The sequence below is a fragment of the Anopheles marshallii genome, chromosome 3 (genome assembly GCF_943734725.1).
Source record: "Anopheles marshallii chromosome 3, idAnoMarsDA_429_01, whole genome shotgun sequence".
In the NCBI taxonomy this organism is placed as follows: Eukaryota; Metazoa; Arthropoda; class Insecta; order Diptera; family Culicidae; genus Anopheles; species Anopheles marshallii.
This window is the reverse complement of record NC_071327.1, coordinates 51,044,793-51,070,966: the sequence shown is the minus strand read 5'-3', so window position 1 is coordinate 51,070,966 and position 26,174 is coordinate 51,044,793. Positions and strand designations below refer to the sequence as shown.

The following is a 26,174-nucleotide window of genomic DNA, read 5'->3' as shown; positions in this document are numbered from 1 at the left end:
GGGAGGGGGGGGTCTTCGTTTTTAATCCCTAACCTTAAAATATGCACAAAACCTCTCTATCTGAAGGGCTTTACCGGCAACGGAGCGAATTTTTCAAAACAGCACCCAAAAGAACAATGCATTATGAGATCCTTATTACGTTTCGTTATCAGTAAATACAAAAAAGAAGATTGTGATAATTATCGCACAATAACCCCAGTTTTGGGTGATTGGGAAACAGAATTGTATAGCGAGACGTAGGATACGATAATGTAAAAAAATGAAAACGCCAAAATCACCTGCGGCCGCAGACCTTAACTGAGAGTGCATGTCTAAAGCCTTCTTCTACCTGTAATAATAGTTATCCATGGCCTGCTCTAATGTGACGATGACGACGGCTGCGTCGCCATGATGGTGGCGATGATGATGATGGATCGAAGCACGTTGTGCGTTTATATCTCTATGTTGGGATGCTGATATCTTCAAGCTAATGTTGCAGAGGGTGCGTGTTTCTTATTTACACTCCTTTTCACTACTATTATCAGTACCAATGTTCTTCAGTAAAATCATTGTTGAATGTGTTCATACTTACTTCATCTCCTCTTCCACCTCTCCGTGATGTGTTGGTAGTGTTTGAAGGACAATTTCCCTTGGATTTGAAAACTTTCAGCTGCTGCTGCTCCCTATCTGCAGCAGCATGTATTGTGTGAGAGAGAAACTGCAACCATGACCTTTCTAAATACTACGCCGCGTACGCAATAGTGATTGTAACACGAAATTGCCAATACCCAATAGATGCAAAGTAGAATGTGTTGTTGTGTAGATTATATCAGCAACTATTTTTTTTAGGCCTCCATCGTTTCGTATCCTTCTACCTTTGCTACACTCTGCCATCTCCTTGTCCTTTTTCTCCACCTCTCGGAACGGACAACGTAACCCTAGCCACCACCAGTTGTTGGAGCGCAGCTTCTGCCCGGGATTGATTGTGTGTTCCTCCCCTTCCCTTTCTCAAGACATCCTCACCCCTCCCCCGCAAATCTTCACATTTTCCCTAATCTTTTCATTTTGTTGTCTTACTTTCTTCTTCCACTTTGCAGTTCCAATGAACGACGCTCCTCTTAAATCGACTCCTCACAAGATACTGCACATTTTCACCTCCCCCTCCCTCCTTCCTCCCTCCCCGCTCTTAAACCCACGGTTGTTTGTGGCACGCATCGCGCGCGCGTTTTTTTTCTCGGCACACGGTTCCTGCGTATCCCCTCTCTCTCCCCTTTCCCCTCAACACGATCGACACCACCACCTTCCCTTGGTCCTGCAGGTACTACCTTGTCCTGTACGCTCCTATCCCCCTTCAATCAACCCCCTCGTTGGTCAACTACTGCCCTGTGTCCCCACCTCACCCACCCTCCCGGCTATTCTTGTGTCGTGTCTCCATGGCAGTATCCCAAAAAACTTCCTGAGCTGTGAGAAAGAGTGCGCGAGAGCTGCTCGTTCTCGGTCTCCTCTGGTCCTCCTGGGTTCCCTTCACTTCCTCCGGTACTTGGTTGTTGGTCCATCGTAAGGTCTATTTTTTTTTGTTTTGTTCTCCTTTTTCCCCCATCTCACTCCGGCACGATTAGTGTGGACCAATTTTCCTCTCATCATTGGCGGTTTCCCTGTCTCTGTCACTTTGCCGGTAGTGGTTCTCTCGGTAGCATGCTGGACTCTCTTTTCCACACTCTCTCTCTCGCTCTCTCTCTCTCTCTTACCACGCGCGTTGCGTTGTTTCCTATCTTTTCGGTATACCTTCGTCATTCTCTTGTTTCACCCTGTTTCCATTCCCGTCCCTCCAGTCCTTCACTCTCCTTCTCTTCGTTTCCCTTAGCCCACCCTTGTTCCTCTTCACACGATTCGCATCGACCATACCGCCGCGCTTCTATCCACTACTCCGTACCTCGCGCACGCGGTTTCTTCTCAACCGTCTCTGCCCGCCCGCTTTCGCTTCCCTCTGGCCGCTCCTCTCCCGCCACTCTGATCCTCATTTCCATCGATCCTCTAACCCGGGCTTCCCCCCTCGTTGGCTCTACCACGCGACATTCCCCTCTGCTCCATTGCCTACTGTTTTCGTTTCGGTTGGGAAAGAAGTTTGCACACACACACACACACACACACACACACACACACCACCGTCCTCCGAGAGTACTGTCTTCTTCTTTATCATGCATTTCGCTCCACCAAACGGCGGCAGCCGTTGTATACCCGTTTGTATGCCATGCGCTCTGTACTTGCACACGTACATCGAGGCACACATACATACGCCCAACCTAAATTTGGTTATGTTTTTCGGTCGTGGCTATGTAGTTGTGCACGCTATTCGCGACAATGTTATGTTTCTTTCGTGAATCGCGCTGCTGTGTTACCATTGCTGCTATAGCAATATTATTATTATTTTCGTAATTCATCTCTTTGTTGTGTGGTTTTCTTTGTAGTGTTTGGTAGGTTTTTTTTGTTACTTCATATTGTATGTGTGTGCATGCGGCAGATCTTGCTGAAGGGAAAAGTTCAGAATTGGGCGATGTGGGTTTTGGAGGACAGGATTGGCGACGGTCCAGAGTATCACGCGAATGTTGAGTGTCCAAAAATTAAGCGAATCTTGGACGGGGGAGACTATTTTCCATCCAAGACACTGGCCCAAATGCATCTATGGACGAGTCAAAGGGAGGCAATAGGCAAGGGTTGGTAATGATGTTGCAGTGTTGAGCTCTTGTACTTCAACTTCAACTTCCTTTCATTTTCATATCCTGACTTTACGGATCCCTCACAATGCGTAGTGATTATGTGATCCAATAGCTGCAATTGCTTAATTTTAATCATATTTTATTGCAGAACGTATGCATGTAATTCCATCTTTATCCTTTAACGATGAGTTTTAGAAGAGATTTCGTCTCTCTTCGTGATGGGCATATGTTCTTCATTATTTCAAATGAACTATGAGACGTGGAACACACTGTATGTTTCTTATGCTGATCCCCCCCGGCACGCATGTGATCCCCCCCATTACATCACGATGATAACAAGATCGTTAAATTTTGGTGAACACACAGTAGGCTACACGACGTCTCTGCACCAAGTACGACCATTGCCATACGGTGGCGCCACCTAGCGGAAGTGCTGCAACAATAATTGATTGCATCTGGTCTGTGCAAGGAGAAGAAGTTAAAACGACACAATTCCTATTTAGACGGAACGATGTAAAAGTAAAAGCAAAATTGCAATCTGGTGCATCTTTTTCGGGCGGGAGAAGTGTAACAGCAGCATCAAGAACGAAAGATGGTGGCGCACACTACAAAAGTAATACGACTGGGCGGGGGTAGGAAGGAACCCTTGTTTCTCGTTCCCACCGGTTCCCTCCCCGGGTCGGTTACACACAATGAAAACCGAACCCGAACCAACCACCATACCACCACGACGACGACCGGGGTGTTGCGTCACCGTACACGCGGGGCCGCATGGTTAGTGGTAACGGCGGCCATATTGGTTTTTTCCCCTTGCTTTAGACACACGCACAAGAGAGAAGGGAGTTGTCACTCCCCAGAGGAGTAAACCACTTATTTGTTATTACAAGAAAATGGAAAAGTTTTAAAATTATTACAAAATTTAAGAAGGACAGTATAAGTTTTCTTTTCTTTCTTTTGCAAATACTAATGAGGATCATGTTCTTTCATTGATTGCAAGATCGGTTTTGTGATGTGCAACTCGATCGTCGGGTGACGCAAGCATTCAGATTTGTAGCTAATAAACACTGATAAGTAAAGATCACACTGTGCATCCAAAATTCCAAATCACATTATGTCCCAAAGAGGAAGCTCCAAGACGTTCGCAATTTAGACCCCAAAAGAAACAATTTCTGATCCATGCTTGCATTTGCACCTACTTGAGAGTGAAAGGTTTTAAAAAGGGTACCCCCAGCGCTAATAACGCTTTGTGGTAGACATGGACAGATAATTGCAAATTTTCCCTTATACCTACCCTGTCCCCTCTTCTTTTCATGCTCCATGTATGACGTACCAGCAAGCAGGTCACAATCGGCAGAAGGTGTTAATCAACCGACAAAATCATCAATTGCAATTATTGCACCGTATGCGATAGGGACTCTCTTTGTGTTCTAAAGAAAAGCGTGGTAAGAGAAGCGATAGGGGATGATGATGGCACCCCCGCCCCCCAACCCGCGTTAATGCACGTTGGGTTTTCGGGGGTGTGGTGCAGGGTGCAACAGTGGGTAGGGTATAAAGGGAACAGGAGGGGATAATGAAATAGGGTTAGTATACTGTTATAATACCACCCAACATATCGTCTCTTTTGTGTATGTGTGTTTGCTTACTTTGCGCATTTACGGCGAACGTTTGAATGTGTGCGTGTCGCGTGTATGTGTCTTCACGCGCCCGAGGGCAATAGTTTTCCGAGGCACCCCCAATGGCACTTAGGACATGGTTGGTGGACGGTGGGGTTTAGAAAGAGACCCTTTTCGCCACCCTTCCGCTCCACTCTTCCGTGTTAGTGCGTGGTCGGAAAAATCATATAATTAATGAGGAAAATGCGGGAGTAATGGGAGAGAGAGCGTATGAGAAAGGGAAGGGGTAGAATTTATTATTCGTGAATGCGTCCAACCACACATACGGTACACACAAACACATATGCTGCAGTTGATGGTAAACGTATGTGTAGCAATTTCTATAATACCTAGGCATACATTAATGTGTTAATGACTCTTCGCAGTGTCACAGATTTTGAACCTCATGGACTTGTTCGGAATTGTGTATATTTATTCACAATTGTTTAAGTAATTAGTAGGTTTTTTTTAGCAATGCTATAAGGTTTAATTCGAAAGTAATTATGTAACAAAATGATCGTTTTACTAACTCTTGAACTGCCCGAACGTAGATAGAATACGAGTTTTACTTCAAAATCCCTTCTCAATCCTTTAGCAAAGTATCTTGTTCTTTACATGTATTGGCACTACAACCTCAAGAGGTCTAGGACTGACATTTTTGGCATTCTTTGACCTTAACCCGTAGCTGGACAACCGTTCTAGTCGTGTAGGACACGGGAGTTTTTAAGGATTCTTAAATCATTGAAAATTCGGAGAATATGAAAATTGTCTTCCTTTTTAGTGACACTACAATCTCAAGAGGTCTAGGTTAGCCATTTCTGGCTTTCTGTTACTTAATTAATCCGTAACTGGATAGAGAGTCCTACGTACCAGGCGTTGTTCCGGATGAGATTTTGGTGTAAAGACCGGCGCTGCTATCACATACACCACCGGACCGCTCCACTAGAATACTACCAGTGCAGTTAAAATGTATATAATTATTGTTTTATAAGCAAAAATGAAAAATAAGTCTTAAGTCCTAAGAGAATCATGTTTCCAGAAAGTTCTATTAATATTTAAGGATTCTTGAATTTTCTGTGGAACCCTGAACCTCTGAGGATTTTTTGTGCATTCTTGAATAATTGAGGATCAATGAATCTCTGAGGATTTCAGAGATTTTCAGTTTTTTTTTTCTTTTAATCGACACAACAACCTGAGGATCACCTGATCACTAGATCACAACCTGAAGTCAGATAGTTTGGATGGGATGTTGGAACGGTCGTGCCGTGTGAAGACCTGCACCGCTACTAAATACATCATCGAGTAGCAAAAGCAGCCACACGAACTATTAAAAAAAGTATCGATATGTACTTGAAGATCATCAACCTCCGCAAGAAGTTTCCAACGATGGCTAAGAGGATATTACAGGGTAGCTAGAGCCAGATTTTTATAAAAATCTTTGTGAGTAGTTTTTGTTATTAAGAACATATTTCTCCTTCTTTCCTATGCTGATTGGATGAAGACCCTCTACAGAAGGCTTAAAGGATTTGGTTTTAACCATGATAACTAAAAGTCTATTACACCAGGTGTGTTAAATAAACGATTTAGAACTACCATTTTGACGCTTTATCGTCCCATCAAGGCAAGAAATGCATAACGCATGACCAAGTATTGTTTGGGTGGCGAGCATAATGTTGCGCTGTGGTACGATGTACTATTGAAGATGTTCCTTCTAGAGCACGTGTGAAAACATGTTCTCTTCCTTCTTGTCTGCATTGGTTTGTTTTTATTATAAGTTCATTTTGCCCGGGTGCAATGGCCAGTTAAATCCATTTCGTCTTCCACCTGCACCTGTTTCACGTTCAAGATTCCAAAACACTTCCGCCAAATGCACAGCGAGTGTTTTGTTTTGATGTTGGAGACGGCCAAAGATCGTCTTAAATTAGATACTACACGGTTGAGGTTTTTTTTTATTGCATTTTCAATCAACTTTTGCTTACACAGCCCTATGACACAGTTCCATCAAGGCATTAACATTTCTGCGAGACCAAACTGTTGACAAATTGAGGTGTAAATAGTAAGGATTTTATTGCAATTGCGAAAATAAATTATAACTTAAGCAAATAACTTAAACGCGTTGACTGATAACATTATTCTAGATAGTAAAAGAGCTTGCCACAATTAATTAAATTGAAAAAGAGCAAACGAATGTACAGTTGTAAAGAATATCCTTACAAAAATCTTCTTAATATCCTGCCCTTCTAGTCCAGTTCTTAAGTTTAATTCAAACTGGCGGTAGGATGCTCTGAACATAATCTAATTGGCAGTGGTTCTCCTAAATAATAAGTAAAAATTAAAATTGTACTTTAGTATCTAAAATTAGTACCGAAACTTTTTATACATCGGTGGAAGCCCAATGTTTGAAACTCTATCGGATATAAATTCCCAGGTTTTACTCATGGTAAGAGTGTTGAAAGTTTCAATTAATGTATTAATGGGTTAATGAAATTGTTTTCCAGCATTAACTTACATGCGCCGAGGAAATTTATCAGGTGCCATTAGCGATCGAATGCCGTAGGTCTCACAACACTGCAAACGATTCAATTTCTAGAAAATTCAACATTAAAGAATCATTTTGGAACAATTGCAATATCAATACAATGCAATAGACAGTCATCATTACTGTAATTTTAGCTATCTGAAATTCGAAAGCTATTTTTTTTAAAGATTTTCCCATTTTCCATCCCATTTCCCTTTCCACGGTGCCGTCCAATCCATAGAAAATTAAATTACGAAATGGAGAGATACTCGATCGATTGAATATCGTGTGTATCGTTAGTGTGTTGTACGTGTGCCGCCACACATCCTTCCAGGTACCTGGGCACTATTCCACCTTTCACCCTAGATTTAGGGGCTCGTGAATTGCCGAATCGCTACCTCTGATCCCTCCGATCGTACGAAGATGAGATTAGGAAGAAACCGCCACCACCACCGTCAACCTGCTCACGAATCACAATCGGATTGTTGGGGATGAAGCAGCAGTAGTCACGGGCTTCACGGATAGATACGGTCACGGTGCCGGTGAAGGGTGTAGTTCGTGGTGGGGGTGGGTGGGGCAAGACAGTGGAAGGGCCATTCTGCAACACACTAACACCAGCAACGGAACCTGTGCACAGAACAAGCCCGCACACACACACGTACGCAACGCTTCAAAATCAATTCAGCCAACCCGTCGCTGCCTCTTCTTTCTGCCCTCCCCCCCCACCCGGGACACCTCGGTTCCACACTTCACTTTCAACCCCTCGGCGGCGACGACAGTAGGCAGCAAAGGGAAAAGGGGGTCCATCCAAACCTACCCCACGCCCCTGCCCCCTCGGAGGTCCGTGCACACTAACAGCCCCACTTCACCCTTGCCTCCCACACCCAACCCCATTGTGTATGTGTGCTTCGTCAACATTTTACTTCTTCGTTCTTTCGTACTCTCCCCCCAACGCGTGCACTCGCTCTCTCGCATTGTCTCTCTCACTCTCTCCCTCTCTCCCGTAAAGTGTTTTAGTCTCTCGATAACAGACTCCCGGCCCGCCCTCCCGTCTTCCGCAGTACCGCTGGCTTGGCGTGACTCGGTACTTCTGTGCTTCTAGTTCCTGCGCCATCGTCTTCGGTTTGTTCCTGACCGCCACCACCGCTCCCCGTGTTCCGTCCTGTGTGTCGCACTCCAGGCCCGGGAGCAGTTACATTGGTTCTGGCAGATCCACCAAAAACAAGGCCCATTTTGCGGGGTACGGTTTTTTTTTGTATTTGCGGGAGGTTTATGCTGTGCGCCCAAGGGATCGTGCGCGGGGTCTAACGCCTGGGAAAAGGGCACGGTATTGTAGGAGGACGGTGACACGACTCGGATTGACGTATTTCTCTGCCCGTGTGTGTGTGTGTGTTCGTGTGCTTGTATATGGCGTACATTCGAATGCGAACAAGCGGGTCGGCGGGTTGATCGAGTGAGGAAGGCGGGAGCGAGGAGGGACGATTGTGTCTTCTGTGCGTGTGAATATCTCCCATCATGCATGTGTGTAGGATGATGTTTTTGGTAGATTTTGAATTTTCTAGAAGGAAACTAGAGAGAGAGATCCTTCCAAAGCAGCTGAACAAGGCGGGGTGGGAAGGGTTTTGCCCAGCAAAAAGGACACGGCCTTTGAGGATTACCCGTAGCAATGCTTCTAGTTTGCAATAATTAATAATAGAAAAGCAAAATTCTGGTTGGATTTTCCCAGTACAACAGCCGTATTAATCGATAGGAGAGTTAACATGATGGGATAAACAATCAGCCAGAATCAACCAATCTTATATATAGAGTTATATTAAATTCTAGTTAAGGTACAATACATCGCTTGCAACGTTTTAATGATTAAGGAATCAGATCTTTGCGCCCAAACAGTGATGGCCTTATAATGAGTGTTTCCAATTTCTGGATTTCAATATGGTCATCAAAATGATATGCCCCCTAAGGATATTGATCTTCTCATGCTCTTAGAATTGCGAAAAGGAATTAATATAGTTTTATCCATCGCCACAGATGATCTCCAAGTTATCCTTTTCATCAATGCTAGAGCTCTTTTCCCCTATTTTCCCGAAAACTCCTTGTATATCGCCCAATAACTGAAATAAGTACACGCACACAACCTCACCACACCACCGAGAAGTGGTCCCGGACGAAGAAACTGTACATTAAAGACTACACAAAATGGCGGTGCATGATTTTTCCGACCACAAAGACCGTTGCGAATGGGGGAAGTGGGGACCAGAGGTTGGTCGGAACGCCGAGCCGAGGGTGGCCTACATCTACACCATCACTCGGATGTGCTTTCTCTCTTTCACACTTGTACGCGGGGGCCTTACATATGCTTCCTCGTTATTAATCAAGGTGGTCCGGTAGGTGTAGTACGCGGGGACCGTGAAGGGGCTTTGTTTTGCAGGCCAGTTTTCCCAAAAGCCTTAACCTACCTCTATACAGCACCATCTGTGCTCTGGTGGGTTTCCGGTGGATGCGTGTGCATCCAGTAAAGCCTCCAGCAGCTGCATTGCAGAATTGCGAAAAGGATTTATGGAAGAAGATAGAGATGGATGTGGGAGATATTGGAGATTGAAGGGGTATTGGTGGACAGGAGGACGAACACACACACAGAGATCGTTGCGTGAACATTCGCGTCACGAAATGTTTAATTTTCCCTTTATAATACCATCGTACATCTCCAGAAAATATAACTATAATTCTCATTTTTCCCATTTGAAACGCTCTTCTTCATCTCCCCGTGATTCCAATTCTTGATCGCCCTTCCACTCCCTTGTCTTATTTGCTTGGCTCTTTGCTTTGGTGGAAATAGGTAGCGAAAAAGATTTCATGCAGGAACCGGCAGATTGAGTCTTGAGGAATATTTCCTCGAGAAAAGCACGGAGTCATACGGCACCTTCTTCCCGGCGCTTCCTCTACAGATCTTTTCTGAGCCGCCGCTGCTACTGCTTGTATCACAAAATCGGCAAGCCGGCAGATGAGTGTGTTGTGTGGCATCAATGTGACCGGCAGGGCGCTATGGGCTTGTTGAAGGAAGAGTGTTGATAGGCGACCGGGGTATGAGGGATGCTACGGATTGACGCCGACGACGTAGTTGTTGCTAAGAGAGGGATCCCCTTTCAGTTTTTGGTTGGGCTGCCTTTCGGAAACGGGACGCCAACCCCGGATTGGCAAAGAAAGGACGGGAGTGTTCATGCAATATCAGAAGAAGCAAAGGCTACCGGTGCTGCCATCTGGTGGTAGATTCGTAGCAACACGGGGTTGCTACACCGAAAGTGAGTGCGATAGGGGCATGGCGGGTAAGAGAGAGACGGAGATAATAAATGGTGGCGGGTCTTTTCTGGTGGCCACGCTGGCCCGTTCCTCGTGTTTGTGTGTATGGGGGTGACTAAGCGAGCACTGTGTGTGTGTGTGTGTACCATTTGAGCCCCTGTTTGTATGACGCTCTCGATTTCCCACCGCTTTGTTCCTACGTTGCCACTTCTCAGCACCTTATCCTCAGGCAAAATCCAACCAAAAATTCAAATACCATCAGGCAAAATCAGTAGAATTTTGTGTAAAATTAAACTTATATTAGCGTAGTATGTAATATAACCTGAATTTTCCTTACTTTCCTCGTGAAATTCTTCAAGAACATAGGTTTACGATGAATAATTGCAATGATATTTCAAAAGAGTTGTGTACTACATGGCGCTTAAAATACTAGCGACATATGAATTTTGCTTCTTACGCCAGTTTCCGCAACTTCAGCATGAACATTTGTCTACGAACAAAGTTTTACTAAAGTGTGTAAACGCCTGACTGCTTCACCAGCTAGGAAAAACGTTCATCGATTGCTCTGCAACACCGCATGGTTCATGGCCTACGATGGCATTATAGATTCCGGAAAATTTATCTGAAACCGAGTGCGTCCTTAAATTGATCGCAGTGTGCCGATATTATTACTGCACAGCCCATTTCGGCAAACAGGTAGACAACGGACACCGGTTCGCAAAAAATTGTTGACGCTGGGCCACCATTTTGTGTGTGCCTGCGTTCGGGATCTTCCCTGCACATAGATCCGAGGGAACTGCGGGGAAGTGGTACGATTGCCAGCAACGGGAGGCGCACGCTGTAAGCGAACGATAGACATAGACAGCAAATGTGGTGAATGCGTCAAAGCGAGAAGAGGTGTGAGAGAGTGAGCGAGAGCGAGCGAGCGAGCGACAAAGTGTAGAGATTGGGTGTGTGCGGGGAGGGAAAAACGGGAAGAACGGGGTCAGCGGGGTGAAGAACGTGCAGCGGGGTGTGGGGTTAGTGGTTGGTGGTGACGGCGACGCGCAGTGAAGAGAAGTCATTGCCGGTTGCGGGGCACATTTTTGAGAGAAAGAGAACCCCGCTGACGCAGCCAGCAACTGCAACAACAGTGGCAGCACCAACAACAACAACAACAACCGAGTTGTTAAGGCGCGCAATAGGCTAGAGAAGGAGAGGAGAAGCACGTGTGTGTGTATGGTGGTGGGGCGGTGGGGCTACCAAGGGGGAAGAGGGAGAGAGAGCGACTGAGCGAAAAAGAGAGTAAGAGAACGTGGGAGCGGATAGGTGGCCGCGGGGTAGTGGCGGCGGCAGTGTGGTGGGTTTGAGGTTTTTGGATCGGATTGCTTGCGCGGGGGTGGTGAAAAAAAGGAGAACGGGAGGGAGGACGGGATGGAGCAAACTGTCAGACACGTGGCTTGTCGGTGGGGGGATTGGCAACGGCAGGAGATGTGATGAAGCGCAGGAATTACCAAAGAACCAAAGATGCATGAGGAAGGAAGGGAGGGAAGGAAAGGAGAGGAAAGGGATGGATTGTGTTGAATGTATGTGTGTGTGTGAGAAGATGAGGGAAAGGGAATGGCAGGGCAGGGATGACGTTTTGCAACACCAGAACATACCAGGGGCCGGCTTTTGATGGTGGTTCTGCTTCTGATTGCCTTCTCCGGAGCAGTGTGCTGAGAGGGAACGAATGCGGGTTAGCTGGGTAGAGAAGCGAGTGGAAGAGCAAAGGACATGGGTTCCATAGGAGGTCCATTCTATCCACATCCTGGTCGAAGTGGTCCCCGGATCTAACGCGTGTTTGGTAGCAACGATCAACGGGGGCAGGGGGGGCGTCTAGGCCCGGGATGTTGGAGGTGTGCATGTTGAGGAGGGGTGTTTTTTATCGATTAGTTCTCTCGAGCTGTGGGACAGCATAACCGGTGGCAGCGGGACGGTATGCTGTTGTTGGGGAGGCCAGGTGGAGATCATGTGTTTTTTTACACGGTTCGTGTGCGTTGTTTGTGTCCGTGTCCGTAGGTGTGTGTGTGTCAGTTTACTACACTCACACTCAGGTTCGGGTTTTGTATGTGTGTCGAGATTTGGTGTGCATGCTCTCTCGACATTTGGTGCACTGCCTTGGCCAATTTTCCAAACGCCTCTTGTGGAAAGTTCCTTTTCTTCTGGTAAAATACAGGAGCCCACAAATACACATTACCAGTGTGCTCCGGAGTACGTCAGAGGTCGATATTTTGGACGATGCAAGCGAAGAACCAAGACACGTCGGGGCAGGGGTAGGGTAGGAAGGTTATGGAAAGACAACTCAAGAATAAGATGATTTTAAGGCACTTCTCCAAAATAGTATATATTGCACCAGGAATGGTGGATCTTCTTGAATAGTGATTTTAACAAGAAAGTAATTAAATGGGCAATTATTTTGTAAAAAAATATGTTAATCTTTATTGCTTATCGATTTGCATTAAGTTATTACGCTATTAATCTAACTGTTTTTGCATTCTTTTTTCTAATTTTAGCTCATTTATCATCATCAACACGCCACAAGAAAACACCTGGCTGCGAGGAGAAACTACGGAGCGTAGAAAATCCCTTGGATAGGATCCGAAGCAGTTGTACAACACGCCGCCAAAGTGGCGTCTGACGACGGTGAGGAAATGGGCGAGGTAGGTGCAAACGAAACGGAAACGACTGCACCAACAGCGGACAGTAACAACGAGCCAAAGGAAAATGGTGAAGTGAACGGGACGAACAAGAAAAAAGTCGACCTGGAAGAAGATGCCGCCAACGAGGAGCAAACGGAGGAAAAAGATGACAAATCAGATGGAGAAGAAGAAGCAAATGGGACAAATAGTGAAGGCGATTCCGGCGTAGAAAAGAAAGCAACTGTATCCGGCAAGGATTCTGCGATCGCAGCGAAAAGCGAGGAAACAAAGTCCCCCCAGGGGGCGGAAACCGACTCGGAGGTGAAAGAGAAGAAGCGGAAGAATAGTAATAGCGATAATGCTGCAGCAGCGCCATCTGCGATGCAAAAGTTGCAGCTCAAAATCGAAGACAGCAACGAGGAAACGTCAGAGAGTAATGATGCCAAGAGAAAGTCTGATCTAAGTAACCGCGATAGCAGTGAACGCGTAGCCAGTAAAGCAGAATCGAAGTCCTCACGGGAAACGGAAGAAAAAGTGTCCCTGCAGGAAGAATCCGAACCAGAGGAAACAATGGATGTGGATGAAGAGAGTGATGTTGTTTCGGTAGAACCCGAACAGGGGACAGAGAACGGTGGTAAGGATGGTGGAAAAGTTGCAAGCAAAGAAGAGTCCAAAATAGTCGGTAAGCTGGTTGCAGAAACCGACGAAGATGAGCCGATGGAAGTTGATGGGCTAGGGGCAACGGTTGCCACCAATGGTCACAAGGAAGCGAACGTTGAAGAAGGTCCCGTTGAGCGGCCGGAAAAACTGAACCGTGATAAAATTTCAACCGAGCAACAGAAGGAGAAGACGAGTGATAGGATTCCGGTTAATAAGGATTCATTGGAGAACGATGAAGACGACAAACCTGTCAGTATTAATTCCGACTCCGAGAGTGAGGAAGATCAAGAGCTTGAGGAGGCGTCGCACCCAATACGTGACAATGTGGATCCGGTAGAAGCACCACTGGCGGCGGCGGCCACAACCAAACCGGCAAAGGCAACCAATGTTATTCTGGTGGATGAAGGTGGTTTGGCAAAACTCGGCGCCACCGGCACGCAGGTAGTAGCGGGAGAAGCGAAGAGTACCGCCAGTGACAGTGTACCTAGCAACGGTGTTGTTAATATTGCCACTAGCAACCAGAACGGTGACTGTGATGGGGATTTAACGATCCTGAGCGACAAGGAAGATGATTGTGTGGTGATTGAGGACGATGAGGGAGAATCGGATATTTCCATGCCGTCCGCTAATAATTCCCATACAAATAGTTCCCGGAGAAGCGCTAGTATGAAGTCGGAGACACCAAACTCGCTAGTGGCGGGAGGTTCAGTAAATCGTATGACAATCGGCGCCATGCAACAGGGTCAGGGTATGGTATCGTCCATGGACGACGAGGACGATGATGATGATATCGAGGAAATCATTGACGACCCCCTGTCGTTAAACACGGCAAGAAATCTATCCATGAGCGGCCGCTCCTCGATCGGTGGCTTCCAAGGTGGTGCTGCGACCAACTTTAAAACCCAGGGACAAAAGTCTCTTTTAATGAACACCTCCGCTACCGGTGGTGGCGCCGGCAAAGAACCAACCCTGGTGCTAATCGATACCAATACGATGATGAACAATGGAGGCTCTCAGCGCACTTCGTCCAATCTGGGCGTAACATCATCACCGAGCGTAAATAGTAATGCCGCAAATCTGCTAGCAAAGGCCAGTAATGCCGGAATTCTGGCAAACGCTAACGTCAGCCCCGGGGGACAGTTTAATTCACGTAGTCTACTCAATTCTTCCGGCGTGGCCAACACGACTACCGGTGGTGGAATAGTTAACCAAGGTGGTATGATGGGAGGAAAAGCGGGTGCTGCGGGGTTAGCACCTGTGACACCCCTGCTGCCAGCGCTGACGGATGATATGTTTGTACTGGAAGCACCCTCGTTCATCGTACCGTACATATACGAGAAACCGCCAGTGGACAACCTGCGCGACATAGTGGACGAGCTAGAGGAGAACATAAAGGAACTGCGCAAAAAGCTTGAAGAGTCCGGTGTGGTACCTCCGTCTGTAAAATTGGCTAACCAAGGTGCAGGCGCAGCAACTCCCGACCAGAGTAAGGACGACGAGAGTGAAAAGAAGAACGCGCTCGCAAACATATACGGTGGCGGGGACAAAGAGTCAGACAAGAATAAATATAACAAAAAGCGGAAACGAAATAACGATGACGATGATGATTGGGACGAGCTGGAAACGTCCACCGACGACGAAGCGTCAGACGAGGAGCAGAAGACGAAGGTACTGATAAAGGAGGCAAAAGCTGATATCGAGGCGATCAAGGAGCACATCATTTCGCCAGTTGACAAGGATGACCTCAGCAGCGGTGGCGGTGGTTCGAACGATCCGAAAAAGTCAGAAAACTATTTTGAAAATCCGCTCGGCAAGTTCTTCATGAATATTGGTATCAATCTGGTGCAGGAGTTTGTGCAGACGGATCTGCTGCGGCAGCAGAAGAGAAAGCGGGACCGGGAAGGTAAACCATCGCCGAGCACGCAGCTCGCCATAAACTCGTTAATGAAGAATCTCGAACAGAGCAAGGAAAACAACAAACCGTACAAGTTCGAAATGAAGCGCTGCGAGTACTGCCCGTTCAAGTCGGAATCGGCACTCGTGATGGCCCACCATTACGAAACACCGCACATGCGCAACTTTATCTTCAAGTGTAATTTCTGCGCGTACGAAACGAGACCACCGCACGATATACTGTACCACATGGAAGCGGTGCATAACATCAAGGGCCGGATGGAGAAGGCGCTGTCTTACCATCACTGTCCGAACTGTCCGTTCGAGGACAATGGGAAGTCAAAGCTGGCCCGGCATGCAGTGGCTTGTGCGAAGAAGTTCCGACCCGAGCTTAACCTCAATCCGCCAATCGACTGGGAACCGCCGGCAAAGATCCCACGCATCAAACCGAAGCACGGCCTTGTCGGAACCGCTACGGCTTATCAGGTAAATGGAGGTTGATCGCGTACCCAACACCAAAGAACGTAGAGCTTAACGTGTGTTTTACTTTTAGGCTATGACAGCTCAACAACAAAAGAATATCGCTCTTGCCAATCAGCAGCGCATCAATCAACAGCAGGTCGTAACAACGCCGGTACACTTACAGCAGCAACACATGGCCCACAATCAGATCCAGCAACAGCAGCTTGCCGGCGTTGGTCAGCAGCATCTTGGATTAGTCGGAACGAATGCGGCTGCTGCAGCTGCCACCCTGAACAATGTTGCGTTGGCAAACCTTTCCCCGGCGGCGCAGGCCGTTGCAATACGGGCTCGCGCGGCAGGTATTGGCGGGGGTGTTGGTGGTACCGGTAATGTCGGTGGTGGCCGGGCACCGGCCATTATCCCTTCGCCCACCGGAATTACCGGTGCGGGTGGAGTGCGAACGACCGGTGCAGGTGGTGTCGCCGGTGGTATGAATGCAAACGCGCTTGCTGCGTCGGCCGCCGCAATTCGGAACACACTCGCCGGAGCAGGAATGGTAATACCCACTAACCTTCAACTTTCGGCATCGGCATTAGCCGCTGCTGCTGCGGGAGGATTTAGTAAATATCTGCCGGTAAATTGCCATCCCGTTTTTTTTCTTTTCTTTATTATATTTCATTAACAATGAGTTTGTTTGGAGATTAATTTTGAATTGGTTTTTAGTAAAACTAACTGACCACACACCACACACTAATCATGGTTGAAATTTTAGCAGATTAACATATACAAAATGAGTACGACAGTTGCTATGTCTGTAAAATTGTAGCACCACACACCAGGCAATATGAACAAACTTGACTGAACTCCATTTTGATTATATGGACAACCAGTTTTTTTCTTATTGTGTAAAATGGAAAAAAGGATGTAGTATGGAAAAGTAATTAAATTGTATAAATAAATTTATTATATAATGGTTTCGTCACTATAATAAAGGGATTGCCTTTTACGGTGGGGAACAAACAAGCAACTAGAATTAATTTTAGCTAGAGCTTATTTTATCGCAGTTTTATTATTATTTTGCACTATTGCGCATAACTAATTTTAACTAATTTCAATCCTTTCTTTTTTTCTGTTCTCATTTATGATCCTCAACTCTTCCTCTCGCTCTCATGCTAAACACCCTGAAACCGTTTATTAAATCTTTCTTCTTCTGCGCGCACCTGAACAAATGTTTCCTGCACGCAAAAATAAACGAAAACACACACAACCTTCAAACAATGCACACACAATCCGTATAGAAATCAACCAACGCCGGACGATCTCTTCTAACCAATACCAATGCCTCCATCACAATTCAGGTTGGTTTCAGTTATTCATTTCTTTTATCCCGACAGAGTATTGTTCATTTGTATCGTTTTTTTTATTTGATTTGATTAGTTTAGTACTCTTATTTAATTAATTGTTTCCAATCCTACCGCTTTCCCTCCACCAAATGCTATCACCTGAACTAGTGGGAACTGGAGTACATGTAGTTTTGTTGGTAAAAGAAAACAATCTTATCAATACTTATCCGCCATTTTTTTCCTATATTCATGGTACCAAATCGTGTAGAATGCCTCGAGTATGAAAACGACAAAAACAGCACAGGCACCAAGTATCTCGATTACGCCACTACCACGGCAGTCCGCTTCGAACAGCAACAATGCTGTCGCCAACATGTCCAACATTGCCGGTGCTCTGTCGAAACTGCAGTCCCAAGGTACGTCCGCGGTAAAGCCGGGACAAAATCCGAGCGGTGGCAAGATGTCGTTCGTGGTGTGTGAGATCTGTGATGGATACATCAAGGATCTGGACCAGCTGCGCAATCACATGCAGTGGATACACAAAGTGAAGGTAAATATTGCTAGCCTGGTTTTTTGGAACTTAGTTTTGGATTTTGTCTAAATGCTATTTGTTATTTTCTCTTTTGCGCTTACAGATTCATCCCAAGATGATCTATAACCGACCACCACTCAATTGCCAAAAGTGTCAGTTCCGGTTTTTCACCGATCAAGGACTCGAAAGGCACCTGTTGGGTTCGCACGGTTTGGTGACAAGCTCCATGCAGGAAGCCGCCAACAAGGGCAAGGATGCTGGTCGCTGTCCAGTGTGTGGTCGGGTAAGCATCCGAGGGAACTGTTTACGTTTATGAAATATGCTTACATCTAAATAACATAAATTCCTTCTTACTTCTAAATAACATAAAAACAGGTTTATCAATGGAAGCTGCTAAACCATGTATCACGCGATCACAACATGACCCTGAAACCTGCCCATCTTTCGTACAAATGTACCGTCTGCACAGCCACGTTTGGCATGTACAAACAGTTTGAAAGCCACGTCTATTCCGCGCATAGTACGGTGGCGAAAAAGACGGCCGACGGCAAGGGCAACAAAGGTATGGGTGGAGGCCAGCAACAGACCTCATCCGGCATGGGTGGCGGATCGTCGTCGTCCAGCGTCGGACTAAGAAATCCATTCGGTGGTGGCGATTCACTGCTGAAACCGCTAAAAATTAATGACGAAATTACGATCATCCCGCAGCCAACATCCAACAGCAACAAGATGGCGAAAACGATCGAACTGGAAAGTCATGTTATAGGTAAATGAAACCATCGTATTGTATGATGTATTTCAAGAGCAAACTCACACTACCGGAAGTTTTAAAATATTGTTGTTTGTTGTTGTGAATTTGCCTTAAAAACATTCATTACTATGCATATCGACTTTTGATTCTTATCTTGATTCTTATCGGGTCTTCTTATCTCTTATCTTATTCACTATTTCATTTTAGATTAAACCTGTGAAGTAAAAAAGGTAGGGCTATTTTAAATCACAATAACTATAACCGATGGGTTTGGATATTCACAACGGGAGGATGATCAGATGAGGATCGAAGACCGAGTTAGGCAGTGGGAACATGCATCCTTCCTTTCTTCAAATCTAATGCTGATCCTCGGCCTTCTACGCGATCGATTGTGTCCAGTACAGAACTACCAAATCCTGCATAATATCGGTTTTTTTTCGCGAAGGAACCATGCAAACTTATCGGCAGTGTAGCGTTCGCCGTTTCGCCGTTCGCCTGCCGTTCTCCTGCCGTTTCGCGATCAATAAACGCCGCACATATACACATGTGACACGTGTGTTTCCGAGCACCACCGAGTGTGTGCATGCGAACACATTGTAATGTAATCAACGGGCGAATTAATTTTGCTGTCCATTAATTTCTTCATAACGTTTCATTAGGTAATTTAATGCAACAAATTTTAGACACGTATACTTTTTGTGTAAAATCGTGAAGGGAAGGAAGGGCAAAAAAACGAAAACCCATGTAACATATTTGAAATTAAATTGAGTTTAAAATAATAATTACTACAACTGTAACTTTTACTCTATTTTTGTCATTTATTTTTTTATTACGATTTTTTTTTCTATCCATGTTTTGTGTTTGTTTAATGGGATCGTGCGCGGTACGGTGATGATGTGTACACTATGTAATTAGAATATTTAATTTACCGTTTGTACTTTTTCTGTTGCACCTTTGAATGATAGTGAGACGATGCGGAAAGATCAGTTGCTTTGAATAAAGCCTTTGAGTTCTATCGCTCGTGTCGACGATGGCAAAGCAATTTAAACAAGTTCCTAGATTTTTATCGGGAAGTGTCGTCGCTATTACTCGATTGCTTGCAATTTTATCTCCGCGTCTGGGGTGTGTATAATGGTCAAGGAGAGAAACAACGCTGTACAACGAGACATGTGTGTCAGTTAAAAGACAAAAGCAACAAACAATAGTACGAAAATGACTGTAGCGGTTCACTACTAGATCCCCTGTTCTAACCTAGCGATCGGGCGGATCATCTGATCAGCAAAGTGCGATAGATTGTCTTTAACAAGATTTGCACAGGTTTATCGTAAAGCAAACCCAATTCTCTCTTATCCCAACACACACACACACTTGGCTAGCGTGTCCGAAAGAACACCCGCAAACTAGTACATGGCATAAACTTTAGTGTATAATGAGGAAATAGCTTAAAAACTCGTCTCACAGAGTCTTATATCTGCTGTATGCAAACGATAACGAAACACAGAGCACGGAAGCATATAATACAGGTTTGATGATGTAGGGGAAACAATAAAAGAGGGGAAGGAAGCGCAAACCACACAGATAGCAAGCTTATTTCAAGACACCTGTATGGTGGAGGAATTGAGGAGGAAAAAATGTATAAAAAGAAAGGTAAAAGTGAAAAATATAAGACTCATTAATCCTGTTAGTAGAACGAGGGAGAGAGAGAGACATGGAGAAGAGTAAATACTGTGGTGTGAAATGAGGTTGGCACCATTAAAAAAAAAAAAAAACAAAAAAGTAATTTACCATACGATACGTACGCTAGGAGGGAAGAAAAGATTCTTTATAATCCAAATAAACAGTGCAGATAACTGAAGTGTTCGCACATGCTCTAATATTAATGCTTTATTTTCCGAATTTTAGATTCCTCGATCCAGACGCGCATTGTTTACCCTGCCCTGTTCGCAAAGACGGGGTAATATTCCACGCCTATAGTCATCGTCACCATCGTGCTCCGTTGTCACACGGTGCGATGATCGGCCTGTCTGTCGATTGTTGACCGTCTACTGTTAGGAAGTGCTAATCATTGACGTGATCGAGCGCTGATCAAAACAGCTTAACGGATGAATGAAGTAAATCGGGGTGAATTATTAATGATAATGTTTACTAGTCCCACGGACGAATTTCCTGACGCGGTTACTTTGAAAGGCGGCAAATATTCCCGGGACGGTGGTGCAGGAATCGGTGATGCAATTAAGAACTTCCTGGGGCAGGAACAAATTTGAACAACATTGAATGAATTGGCAACAAATCTCCACGATGTCATCGTTGCTATGGAACGGAACGTGGATTACCTCATACTCTGAACTTTAGAAAAACTATTCTAACAGAAGAATTGAAAATGAATCCAGTAATGATATTCACTTGAGGGACAAAATCACGTAGTAGTAGACATAACTTAAATTCCACAGAAAAAAACGCCACGAATAAGATCTTAATATGTACTTTACTTCATGTGTAATCCGTGATAATTAATTCTTGCAAGAACACATTTATGAAAACTTGGGTTGAATTTCTTGCTTTCCTGACCTTTCCATACGCTGAACATAATAATGAAGGTCATTCATATTTGAGCCACTTTATTACACATTTTTTCATATCATGCAAGCTAATACTGTTCAGTGGCTTCCTTCTCTCGACGACTGAGAACGTAGGGAACTTCAAAAAATGATTAACAAACGAATACAAATCAGTAAAAGTATATTTCATATCGTCTCCCATTCAATATAAACATAAGCTTATGCGCTAAAACCTGACACATCGCTCCCTCGCACTCCCTCGCCACCCGCTACTCATGCTTTTTTTCCCCATCGTCCGCACTACCGGACGGTTGTTTCGTTTTAGTCGTCAGTCCAATGACCGTCTCATCGACGCTGGCCGGCACCAGTGGCTGACTGACCGAGCTTCCGAATGGTAAACTATTCAGCCCCTGCTTGCTGTTCAACAGGATGGCCGCATCAGTAATGTTGTGTTTGTGCACCTCCACGTACGAGCTGTTCGTTTGCGAAATGTTCACCACCGTACCGGCGATCGGTAGGGCTGACAGCAGATCACTCAGTTGGGTCGGCACCGTACCGACGTGAACCGGTGCAATGCCGGTAAAAACTTGCCCCTGTACGCTGGTTTGAATCGGTACCGGGATGTCACCAAGGTCGAGATGCGTATTGTTACCACCGTGGCTGAAGAAGGACAGATCGACCTGCTGGTGGCTGTAGGGAGGGGAATGAATTTGAAACGAACAATTAGCACGGGGTTTTGGGAGATTTCTTTTTTGTTCCTACTTACGTGATTGGTTCATCTCCTTCCTCTAGTGTTTCATTCTCAGGAACATCGGCAAGTATTCCAATTTCATAGACAATCGCCTTGATCACGTACCTGTTACGAATCAGGAAGGAAGGGTCATGTTAGTTATACCACTTTTGATGAAGCGTTAAAAACGATTTCCTGTCCACTTACAACTCCTTGGTAGTGTTGGAGGAGCTGTTCGTTCCCATTAGTGTAGCCTCATCACTTCCAACGGTCGATCCGTATTCAGCCGGACTGTACAGAGAGTTGAGTGGATGGCCTTGTTCTTCCTCGGACGCGGAGGAACTATCTTTTGGATGTTCCTCCGGAAGTGGTCCTGCTTGCACGCACAATACACAGCACATTACAGTCACCACAACCGCCCAGAAAGAGGTGCTTTTCGTAGCCATTTGTTTTCTGTTCTGCTCCGACACGTGATTATGGTTTGCTAACAATACTAAGTGAGTGCCGCAGAGGATCGAACGCGCACAGCTCTTCGTTCCGGACGTTCACATGCGAATGACACCGATCTCCGGTGTGTCCTATCGGGTCTATATATATATATGTGTGTATTTCTTTCGGACCGCACCAATTTTAGCACGCGGATGTTAGCTGGCACGATGACACTCTCGTCGATATATCGCCACAATGGCCACAATTAGGCAAGCCGTCATCAAGCGAAACTCGGCTTCGCGTTGTATTGCATGTAATACGATCGATCGATTCCTACACATACCGGCACACAGAAACGGATCACTAATTATCAGGTCGAGAAGATTCACACCAGCAGAATAGCAAATCCAACCTGGTTCTCCCCCTCCCCCTTTGGGTAGATCTCGTGTTTGGTAGAGAATTGATGAATTCATCCTGTTGATGGAGAAGTATGCTACGTATGCGTCTTTATCTTCGGTTGTTTCAAAATGAAGCCACGGACGCCGTCTGGTGATTCTTGACCATGGATAGCATTTCACAGCTGTTTCTTGATTGATGAATCACTTTATTTACGTTTCGTTCTCCTCAATAAACGATTTATTCCAACAACCCAAAACGCACAAAAGTTATCGCTTTTGAATGCGTGTTTTTGTAATGGTGATTGGACGCGAAAAAGTTAAAAGCTTTTGAATTAGAAGTTTAACCGAACCATGAAACGTGATCCAATTCCACACTAATGGAAGACATTAGAAATTAATTAGCATCTTGTCAGAAGCTAACATTTTAATGCAATCCACTAGATGTAGGACTTTTAGAAGATCAAAGCGTTGTTTGGAAGACCGCAGGCTTACTGTTCGATGGCGTAGAAATGAATTTTACTCTAAAGTAACGCCCAAACCACCGGTGAAACATCCTTTTTCCCCATAATTGCAATGAATCATTTATCGTTCTCCATCATATCGTCAATAAAAGTGCAACCGTGAAAAAAGAACAGTAATCAACAAGAAAACTGCAAAAAAAAAGTGCCAAGCGCAATACTGACGTAGTACTAAATTAGTCCTTCACGACCCCACATGTGACGAATGAAGATGCTAATTTTCACGACAAATCAGTAACGCCATGCGTTGTCGTCGTCGTCGTAGAGAGGCTGCGAGGAGGAATGAACGCGATTTTTTCCTCTCGCTCTTTACTGAGTACACTACCTATTATCGTCCTGCTTGGTCAGATAAAACGAACGGTTCGCGCCACAGCAAGGCCTGCGTTTAGTAACGACAGGAACTTAGTACAATTCTAACGCTCGAGAACGACGATGATGATGACTGCGGTGTCTTCTTTTGTGGTGCGTTGCTTTTCACGACCATGATGGTCCCCAAAGCCGGATATTAGTGTTTCGTAGATGGAAATTAAAAGTGTTTTCCCTATTACAGTTGTGTGCCTTCCTGTGTGCCACTTCCACCGCGGTACCGGTGGCACCGGACGCGACTGGACTTGGGGCGGCTCTTGCCAACATTGCCAACAGTTTCGTGGTGGTTAGCGAGGAAAAGGAACAGGCAGTGAGTAGCCGTATGGACACGGAAACATCCACCGTACCACATCTGGAATCTGCCAATGTCCTTCCTGCGCTCATGCACATTGCTCTCACCCCGGAAGAGCATCACATTAAGGCGGAAACGGAAGAGTTGGTCTATACTAATAATACCGATGCGCAGGGCGTGGTAAAGATTACTATCGTTGGAGAAAATTCGTCCGAAGAATTAACGACAGATGTAACTGGTGCGGAAGAATATGATGATGATGGTACTACTACAGAAGAAAACACCACAGAGACGGAAGATGGCCTAACCACGGTTGTTCCCAGCACCCCCGGTTCACCCACGTTGCGATCCACCACGCCAACTGCCATTCTTACCGTGCTCGGAAATGACCAAGTAGATAAGGAAAAAGAGGAAGAAATCAAGCAAAACATTAAAGAGGTGGAAGCGATGCCGGTGATATTAACTGTCGGCGTCTAACAAACCTTTCCCTCCATCGCTCTTACGTTGATATAATAAAATTACTACCTTTGCGTTCCTTTTGGTTTTACATTTAGTTGGCTTATTTTTTCTTTAGTAATTATATTAATTCACACCCATCTCACAAAATCCATCCGTGCACAGCACAGTTTCAACTGGTTTAGGATGCATCTGGAAGGTCACCGCTGGAACCGGGTACAAGCTAGAAGGCAGGTAAGAATAAACCACACCAATCATTAGTATCTGCGGTTCACAAATTATAGCATACCGCCTACTTCCGGTGTGTGATGTCACCTACCATCGTGATGTTGTTACCGTTCAGCAAGATCTGGTCCAGTTTAGTTATCCGCCGTCCTTCCGGTGTGTTTTCGTACTCCGTCACGTCCTCGAGTAGCATGTTGACAAAGTCATCGAATCCGAGCAAAGTTCCCACAATCTCCTTATCGTTCTTCATGATAATGTGTATCCGCGATCCGATACATTTATCCACCAGCTCTGTGTGAAAAGCGAAAATAGAGCCAGGGATAAGTAGTTTCCTTTTGGGTCTGTAGTGCGAACATTGATGGTGCTTCATAATACATACCGAGAGGAAGCAATGTCGATTGATTCGCTACAGCTGTCTGTGCCATTATGAAACGATTCCACTATTTGATGGAGTTTTTATTGGTTTACACAAGTTATCTACGAGAAAATTACACTAAAATAGCCTGTGAAAAAGAGCGTGCTTTTTATCGCGGGACGCCGGTAGAATGTTTTGTTTCCATCTGTTGTGACGTTTACCGCCGTTGACATCTCAAACGTCACTGTCGTGTTCTAAAGTGGAATGTACACGTCAGCAAGATGAATTTTCGTTGCGAACGGATTTACTCGCACTCTGCAGAATTGGTTTTGCAAAATCAGGGCAACAGTTTTGCAAAAAACAAACAAATTTGTTGTAAAAAAGTTGGAAAATGTTTACTACGGAAGCAGTCCAAATTTAAGCAATTCAAAATTCTGTCCTTTGATACCGGTTGCAGCAGTCCAGCGGTGTTTGAATAATGAGAACTCGATGCAATTTTCAGCACATGCGTCTTGCAACATTGGTGGTTGTTGAGGAAAACACAGCATCGTAAAAGTGCGTTCGGTGCTGTCATAGTTAGTCGAACGTTAGCCACTAACACCCGCGGGAGGTCGTTCACTAGTTGTGCACCCAGCTCGTTTACAGCAGCACCGTACGGTGCATAACGTACGGGTGCTGCGGGTGGCCGACGGTTATCCTTCCGTTCTTCCATCTGCGCACCGTGCCCGGCATGCTCCTGTGAGACGGCTTCGTGGAGGCGGTGGCTGTCTACCAAGACATCCGTTCTTCTTCTTCCGTGTCCCATCGTTGTTGTTTTTTTTCCTTTCATTCGTTGCTAGTACATTTAACCAATTACTCGCTCGTGTACCGTCGTGAAAGTATTTCTTTGTGATATGAAAGTTTGTGGGAGAAAAAGAAGTAAAAAATGAAAAACATGGCGACCGCTTTGTTCCTTCGAATCCTTGCAGTGCGTGATACTAAAGAAGATGTTCCTGCAAGCATCTGGTAAATCGCTACACAACGGCGAGCTGTGAAAATTTTGTTTGGGCGTTTTGTTCCCATGTATCAAGGGGTCACTCCTTATTTGATCGAGCTTTCTTTAATTGTGATGCTATCGTGCGTGATTTTAGCAAATATAGTGCAAACCAAACGACATAAATTGTAGTCGAAGTGAGGTGCTCCACATTGTTTTCTATCCCACATCCACTTTGCTCTCCTTTACTCGTTCGCGTGCAAACAACAACAAAAAAGAAGAAAAACATGTCCTTCACAGCACGCCTTGTTACAATAATCCAGGACATGTGTGCCAACCATCTCGCATGTCACCTGTGCACCGCCATCGTCGTCGTCGCACCGAAGCAGGTGGCGCGTGCTTCACGGGGG

The 26,174-nt window shown here is 45.4% G+C and overlaps 4 protein-coding genes across 4 annotated transcripts; 2 read left to right on the top strand and 2 right to left on the bottom strand.

Annotated features, from left to right (window-relative positions):
- The first annotated feature begins 12,835 nt into the window (after positions 1-12,835).
- Positions 12,836-20,422, top strand: LOC128712770 (uncharacterized). The gene is made up of 7 exons (XM_053807644.1): positions 12,836-15,862; positions 15,930-16,472; positions 17,137-17,196; positions 17,450-17,731; positions 17,817-17,996; positions 18,089-18,479; positions 20,367-20,422. The coding sequence occupies exons 1-7, from the start codon at positions 12,836-12,838 to the stop codon at positions 20,420-20,422; spliced, it is 4,539 nt and encodes a 1,512-aa protein (XP_053663619.1).
- An 869-nt stretch (positions 20,423-21,291) lies between these two features.
- Positions 21,292-22,198, bottom strand: LOC128714472 (uncharacterized). Its single transcript, XM_053809346.1, has 3 exons — positions 21,960-22,198; positions 21,789-21,878; positions 21,292-21,712 (listed from the first exon to the last, which is right to left on the bottom strand). The coding sequence occupies exons 1-3, from the start codon at positions 22,196-22,198 to the stop codon at positions 21,292-21,294; spliced, it is 750 nt and encodes a 249-aa protein (XP_053665321.1).
- A 1,381-nt stretch (positions 22,199-23,579) lies between these two features.
- Positions 23,580-24,232, top strand: LOC128712769 (uncharacterized). Its single transcript, XM_053807643.1, has 2 exons — positions 23,580-23,585; positions 23,648-24,232. The coding sequence occupies exons 1-2, from the start codon at positions 23,580-23,582 to the stop codon at positions 24,230-24,232; spliced, it is 591 nt and encodes a 196-aa protein (XP_053663618.1).
- Positions 24,233-24,392: 160 nt separating this feature from the next.
- Positions 24,393-24,861, bottom strand: LOC128711233 (U6 snRNA-associated Sm-like protein LSm5). The gene is made up of 3 exons (XM_053806099.1): positions 24,816-24,861; positions 24,531-24,727; positions 24,393-24,434 (listed from the first exon to the last, which is right to left on the bottom strand). The coding sequence occupies exons 1-3, from the start codon at positions 24,859-24,861 to the stop codon at positions 24,393-24,395; spliced, it is 285 nt and encodes a 94-aa protein (XP_053662074.1).
- Between the last annotated feature and the right edge of the window lie 1,313 nt (positions 24,862-26,174).